The 8,102-nt window shown below is 26.6% G+C and overlaps 1 protein-coding gene and 1 non-coding gene across 2 annotated transcripts; one reads left to right on the forward strand and one right to left on the reverse strand.

Annotated features, from left to right (window-relative positions):
- Nucleotides 1–401: 401 nt before the first annotated feature.
- TRNAN-GUU (transfer RNA asparagine (anticodon GUU)) lies at nucleotides 402–475 on the reverse strand. The gene has a single exon. It is a non-coding gene; the product is annotated as a tRNA-Asn (tRNA).
- A 3,285-nt stretch (nucleotides 476–3,760) lies between these two features.
- Nucleotides 3,761–5,505, forward strand: LOC101255481 (transcription factor BEE 3). Its single transcript, XM_004235761.5, has 6 exons — nucleotides 3,761–4,235; nucleotides 4,380–4,499; nucleotides 4,624–4,689; nucleotides 4,778–4,846; nucleotides 4,937–5,014; nucleotides 5,175–5,505. Exons 1-6 carry the CDS (start codon nucleotides 3,885–3,887, stop codon nucleotides 5,301–5,303), a joined length of 813 nt encoding a protein of 270 aa, XP_004235809.1. The 5' UTR covers nucleotides 3,761–3,884; the 3' UTR covers nucleotides 5,304–5,505.
- Nucleotides 5,506–8,102: the final 2,597 nt, after the last annotated feature.

An 8,102-nucleotide genomic window follows, 5' to 3' on the forward strand; every position in this document is an offset into this window, starting at 1 on the left:
GTCAACTGCCACAATGGTAGAATAAATAAACGCAAAGAATCAAATGGCATTTGGAGATAGATTTTTGGGATAGTTTTTGAAAATTTATTAGCAAAATATCTGTTTGATCAGATTTTATTTTTCAATTTCCCAAAAATGGGTGCCCCAACTTTCACTCACAAAATATTATTTTATTTTTTAAAAAAAATAAAATACATGTCAAATCATAACTTTTAATTTTAATAATCGCAACTTCAAAAATTTAAACTTGCAAGTTTCAACTTCAAATCCACGACAAAGTTGAGCAAATCAATTGATATTGTATCGACAAATACCTAATTAGAACTCAAAGAAATATTAAAGCAGGCCAAATTAATATTATGAGCACAAAAAATCATCACTTAACGCAAAAATTAAGAAATCGCTAGAAGGAGGGGTCGAACCTCCGACCTTATGGTTAACAGCCATACGCTCTAACCAACTGAGCTATTCCAGCTTTGTTGGTAATTTAATCTATATTTTCAATTTGGTCCTAGATTTAGTAAATCACACTATCAAGCCGACACTTTAAGGACCCGTTTCGTAGGAGGTATTAGTCAAAAGAATACATGGATTAAAATTTAGTCCAGCAAAAACATTGTTTGGTTACTTAACAATTCATGGATTAGTTATACCTCAAACAAGGTCTTATTTTATTCGTAGGAAAAGGAGGGATAGCTAATCCAAGGTTTAGCAATCCTGGGATAAGACCCCTAAATGACTAAATTATTCCCAAAACTATTTTCCTATTTTTTCTTTTTCTAATTCATCTTTTTTTAAAAAAAATTTATATGAGAATATTTAAAAATATTCATTTAAATTCTCCAAATTCATTCCATGTAACTTGAACTATTTTTTTTATTTTTAAAATAAACTTCGTCTATTTGAACAATTTAAGTAAATGTTAAGATTAAGTTATATTTGACCAACAAAAAAATTAGAAATATACTGTGTGACATATCACACCTCAAAATTAATAATATTTTTATATATATTTTTAGTATTTAACTTGACTAGTTAAATGAAATATAAAATCTCACAATAACTCAAGGATATAATAGGAACTAAACTTTTGTAAAGTTTTAAATTAAACATAAAATTAGATAGGAAACAATGAACCAAACACTTGATAAAAACTAATCCCTGCATTACTAAATTCATGCATTAATTTTTTTTAATTAAAAAAATCAAAATTCTGAATAAATTGTTTTTTAATTAAAAAATTGATGACGTGGCCGAATTATAATTGGTCTCGTATCAAAAATGATTTTGCAAAACCACTGTTAAAAAATAATGACATGAATGAGCCTTTTCTCTAACAGTAATGGTATAAATGAGTCAAACTCTTAATTGATCGCATAAATGAGCCTATTCTGAAAGTTCAACGGCATATTTGAGCCTAAACCCCTTAAAAGAATCAACGAATACTGCAACTAAGGGTCCTCGATGGGTTATTTTTGATTTTCCATTAGGCATAAAGCCAAATTAACTAAGATTCACGTACTTGAGGTTCCATTCAGGAAAAACACACCATGCCATACGTCCATATCAAAAAAATTCATATTATGCTCGATTCGAGATTTTTGAATAAAAAACGAAACAATCTTATCAATTGCAACATATCCTTTGGTGGTATTCTTATGAATTTTTTTGTTAGGTTTCTTTCAATAAAATAACAGTATTTTTTTTCCCTATGAATTTATAATTATATAGAATAATTATGATAGATTTTAAATTTGACAAAAATAATTGAAAGATATCAAAACTTATTGATTAAATTTATGTGTAAACTATACTATTATATAATGAGAATTTCAAATATAACAAACATTTTTTTTTTTTGGTGGTAAAATGGCTAAAAGCTTACATCTGAAGTCCCAATTCCAAATCTACAATGCTAATTCTAATAAAATTAACTTAATTACAACATCTTCAGCAGCAAATCACGAAGTATAGAGTAATTTTGTAATTTTGAATAGAAAGCTACAAGACATTGAATATTTTTTTTCTTCATTTGATTTGAATTTCTGTCTTAATCTTAGTAAAATCAATTCTTAATCTTATTTTGATTAATTTCTTTCCTTTTTCTCGTATTTGCTTATTTATTAATCCATACAACAACTAAATAAAAGACTTAATTTTTTTTTAGAACACGAAATCTCTTTAAAATAGAATTTTCTACGTAGCCAGGACTCAAACTCAAAACTTTTCACCACGAAATTATTCAATTTCCTGCTTTCCTACTCAAAAGTTGTAACACCAATAAATATCAAATTGTTACATTGAATATTTCCATACTGATAACATTGTTTTAAGTACTCTTTATGATGCTAAGCCACGTTCATTGATATGTCATTTTAGCATTGAGTTAGTGGAAATTAACAATCACCAGACAATTAAGTTCAATATTGTAATAATGACACTTAAAAAGAGTCAAATGACTAATAGTGATTAATAACATGATATGATCACTCAATACTCTCTAGTCTCCACTAATATAATCTTTGAATTAGTTCAATTAAAATGAGATCATCTATATAGTGTTTTATTATAATTATATATGAGAGGTGAGTGTCCCCATCTCAAATCAACCACTTTGATAGTGATTATTAATCATCAAATGAAGTGCATCCATATCATTCTCAATCTTTTAATATGTCTTATCCTTGTCCTTTTTTTTTTCCAAAACTTTATTTTAACTCATCATACTACTAAATAATACTATACTGTCTATAAGACTATAGTTTTTAAATACTATACTGTCTATACCTTCTTGTCCCCCCTTTTTTTTAATTTATATTATATAAAGTTAAATATACATGTCTAAGTTTATATTTTGATCTTTATACTCTGAATCTGTTACTAATTCTTTTCTTTATGGAGAGGAAATAAAGTTTTATTTGATATTTATTGAAAAAGGACCAGCCCACCAAACTACTGCTCTTTTACTTGACCATGACATCTAATTATTATTATTTTTTTAAAAAAACAGTGGACATTTTCCCCTTCTGTTTTTTTTCTTCTTTTAGGCTGTGCCGTAGTTTTTCGTTCTAATTTATATGACATTGTTTAATTAGATAAATTTATTTTAATTTAAAAAAAAAGGCTTTTTGGGGTAAAGGGAGTAACTAGTTTAGCGAATTTTGAAAAACCAAACACATTTATTTAGAAAAAAAAGTGTTTAACCAAGCTTTTAATGAAGATGACTAAATTTGAGTAGGAGTTTTAGAAACATTTTTGAGAAACTAAACAAGATTTTTTTAAAAAAACACCTTTAGATTTTGAATGTAAGTATAAAAAATTATTCTAAAAGTATTTTCAAATGAATTAGCTAATATTAATAAAAATATTTTTTTTTAATGATTAGAAAAATCTGTAATCGTTATTTTGGATACGCACGAGATAAATATTCACTTTGATGCAGTAGCTATCCGAAAAAATAATCCACCTTAAGCAAGTCTAATATAATGAGTTTGATCCTAAAAAGCAAATAAATACTTCTCAAAACAAACCAATTTTAAAAATTTGACCAAATCGATATACTAATATATTTGCTAATAATTTGCTGACTGGAAACCAATGCCTGAAAGTGGGTCCCATTTTAATTGGATATATCTCCTGAATATTGGGTCCAGCAAGGGGAACAAAACCATAGAAGCTCAAGATTCCACGTGGCCTCTAAAAATGCTTCACTTTTTTCACTCTTTAATTAATTAATTTTTTTTTAAAAAAAAAAAGAAATTCAAAATTCAACACTGCATGTTCCGTATATATATATATCACTCATCACAAAACTCTGTTATCACAAACTAAAAAAACAAACACAACATAAAAGGACCTGTTCCTTCCTACACACCCAAAAAAAAATGGCTGATCATCAATTCAACTCAGACATACAAAATTTTATCACAAATTCACCATTTTCTCTATTAAATTTCGATTCGAGTGTCGATTTAATGAACCAATTTCCAGATATGATGACCATTCCTTGTTCATCAGACATGTCAAGTTTCAATATACAGAGTTCAATGGAATTTTCGAATGATAATGTTTTCACTCAAGTAAATGATCAGTTTCCAGGAAGTTTACAAGAAATATTTCAAGGAAATATACAACAAGAAAGCAAAAATGAGGAAATTAATGATAGTAAAAAAAGAAAAATTAGTGATACTCCAGAAAGCAGTTCAGCTTCTGCTACGGGGAATAAAAGAAGAAATGTAAGTTAATTAGTTCTAAATTTTTACTCTGTTCGTTTCAATTTCAGTGTCTTAGTTTAGTTAGACAGTAAAATTATAACAGAGAAAGTATTTTATTAACGATCAAATTAATTAAATTTGAATTTTTTTATTTTTAATTTGCAGACTAAAGGAAGAGGAAATAGAGTGAAAGTTGATGAAAAGGAAGAAGAAAAACCAAGAGAAGTGGTTCATGTTAGAGCTAAAAGAGGCCAAGCAACTGATAGTCACAGCTTAGCAGAAAGGGTAATTAATTAATTGATTAAAACTATATTCTAAATTTTAATAATTAGTAAAATTAGTTGTGAATTATTTTATAAAATGTAAAAATTTGTGATGATTAATGTAATTTTACTTTTATATGGTTCAGGTTAGAAGAGGAAAAATTAATGAAAGACTTAGATGCTTGCAAGATATTGTTCCAGGATGCTACAAGGTATATTTGTATTTTTATACTGACGATGTATATTATTTAAATTCGAAAAAATAATACTAACAATTTTTCAATTTTAATCAAATTCCAGACAATGGGCATGGCAGGAATGTTGGATGAAATTATTAATTACGTGCAATCCTTGCAAAATCAAGTCGAGGTGAGTTTAATTTCCATAATTACTAAAAAAAATTGAATAATAAAAAAATAAAATAAATAAATTGACTTATTTCGAATTTGTTGGATCCAGTTCCTCTCCATGAAACTTACCGCAGCAAGCTCATACTACGACTTCAACTCGGAATCCGACATTCTTGTGTCATTACAGGTAAATTTTTCGTATTTTCTTTTCAATCCAATCAATAAATGAAATAAAAATTTACATAATACATAATTGTTACTACTAAAGCATAGTCATAATCGCGATATTTCTTTTTATACTTTTTGTGACGGACTAAAAATGAGCGATTGGAATATTTTATGTGCAGAGAGCAAAGGCATATGAAGCACTAAAAATGCAGAAAATGATGAAGAAGGAAATTGAATGTGAAGTGATGTCTACAAATCAAGTTGGTCTTCATTTTGGAAGTTATCCAATGTTGCCATACAACACCTGAAGATTCTGCCCAATTAATTTTTTATTTTTATTTTCAATCAAACTTTTTTCCCACTTGGTGCTATACATTTGCAATATTTGTACACATTTGGAAAAAAGAAATTCAGATATTTTATATTAATATACTTGTATTAGGACTCACTCAGCTTTTATGTGGGTACTTAACCAAATTATATATAGTAAATTGTTTGATTTTCTCTAAATTTTTTTTGTTGAAATATGATTAAAATGAAGAATCTATTTTGAAGTTGATTAATTCTAGTAATTACCTATCTTATCTTGAATTTCACTTATGATATCTTTATTTTATAATTTAATCGAAAGAAGTAACTCAAAAATGCTCAAATTGATGTAATACGAAATTTGATAGGGCAAATGTTTCATGGGAGGCAACAAAGTTCACAAATCTTCTAATTGACACTAACAAATTGTTAGTAACAAGCATATTAGCAACAATTGATATGTTAAACTACTAGTAGGAGTATAAATTATAACGATTGTGAAATTATAGTTTTTCAAAAATTATATTAATTTATAAACGCATCACGATTTTTTTATTTTTTATTTTTTACATGTGTAACATTTCCCTATAACAAAATAGGCATAGAGAAAGATCAACAAACCGAACCAACCTACCTAAAACAAAAACAATTCCTTTGTAGCCAATCATCCATAATAAAAAATTCAAAATATCTTTTCACTTGTTACAAAGTCAATAGATACTTATTTTAAACGAGTGAATAGTTATATCTATAGTCTAAAACCTCATTTTTCACATAGTTTGTGAAATTGCTCGATTACTAGATCTACACAGCATAATATATTTGTTTCTCTAAAGTTGAAATCTTATTATTCAATTATTATTTTTTGACTTCTTTGTTAACTCAAAAAGGTTAAAGAAAAATCATCCGTCTAATATAGTAAATTTTCGCTATATATAAAAATTAAGATGATTTCAAAAGAATCGAATTATTATAAGGTAAATTGTTAACTCAAAGGATCACATCAAAATACCAATCTTACCTTATCCAAAAGCATGTGATTAAACTTTGATTAATTGGACATGATGAGATGATGTGTTTGCATTGCTTATTCATTTTCCAACTAAATGATAAATTATAACAGCCAAATTTTCTTTTTGACTTGGTGATCCTCCAATGTAATGCTACCAAGCAAAACTATTAATGTCCCACTTTATTTTGCTATATAATTAATTAATTTAATAAGTTGCCATCACTTGAGAATATTACCATCATTTTCATAACCAATTAACATCAACTAACATAATTATGGTTGTCAAATTGACATATATAGAAGAGTAAAAATAGCTTCAATGGACCAAAATTATTTTCTCTAAGGATCCATAAAGTCACCTTTTTTCCACTATAAATTATTTGAGTATTATTTCAACTGAAATAATAATTGTTTTACTACCAAAATTGAGCGTGAGAGCCAAATGAATCGAAAGATTCATGTTTGATTCGGGAAGGGATTATGGAATTTTGGAAAGGAATGGAAAAATAATCTATTTTCATTAAGTGATTTATTAGATAATCGAAAACAGAGGATCTTGAATACTATTCGAAATTCAGAAGAACTATGTGGGGGCTATTGAACAACTCGAAAAAGCTCGTTCTCGTTTACGGAAAGTAGAAACCGAAGCCGAGCAATTTCGAGTGAATGGATACTCCAAGATAGACGAATATGACAAAATAGATGAGCGTTTGAGCCTTATATATAAAAAATTTCTTGATAAAAAGTATTTTTTTTCAAATGAAAAATCAAAAAAAGGACAAAATACATCTTTAACATTTTTTTTTCTAAGTAATTAGAATTTATGTTTAAACACAATTTTAATTTTCAATATTTCATCTTTAATTATTTTTTTTTCAATTTCAACCAAATATTATCTGAATCCATACATAATAATATCGTTGTCTTCGAGGTGTATAATGAAGCTATTCATTGAAAAAATAATAATAATTGCATAACTGGATCTCACAAAATGTATAATACGCTATTTATTTATTTTCCTTTTTCATATCGCTAAATTATTTTCTCTTATCAATCTAAATTTGTCCTATCTTATGTTTGAAGCGTTCACTCTATTATTAATTAATCAATTTATTTATAGCTAGGTATCAATCTAATATTAAATTTAATTAACTATATTGTAAATTACGGTTGACTTAATCCTCTTATTAATATATTCTCTTCAATTGAATGTGAGTTTTTAAACCCACTACTAATGGAAAGACTTTTTCAGACATATGCACGAACCTTCGAGGTTTTAAAAGATACTTCTTCCGTTCGAAATTATTTGTTATGTTATGTTTATCGAAAATCAATTTAATTAATTTTTAAAAGTAAATTAGATCACATTAATTCGATATTTTAAACAAAAAGTTAGATATTCTAAAACTATATAAAAAGTACTACAAATTACAATTTTTTACATATTAATTTGATGAAAAAATACATCTTAAAATATTAGTCAAAGTTTTTATAGTTTGACTCTAAAAATAAAAACTATAACAAATAATATCGGACGGAAGAAGTATGTTAACTTTTATATTTTCAAAAATAAAATAAAATAATACACATGGATGCATAACATTAATTATATACACTTTAACAACGTGGAATATTACGTAAGAGATTTTCTACTAATAAACATAATTAAAATCACACCAAATTAAAGACACCAACCAGCAAATCTTTTTTTAGAAGGAACAAAAGTACTAATTAATTAATTAAGTGGATACATCAATTAATTAAGTTGTTGAAGAGTAATGTGGGA

The sequence above is a fragment of the Solanum lycopersicum genome, chromosome 3 (assembly GCF_036512215.1).
Source record: "Solanum lycopersicum chromosome 3, SLM_r2.1".
NCBI classification, from domain to species: Eukaryota; Viridiplantae; Streptophyta; class Magnoliopsida; order Solanales; family Solanaceae; genus Solanum; species Solanum lycopersicum.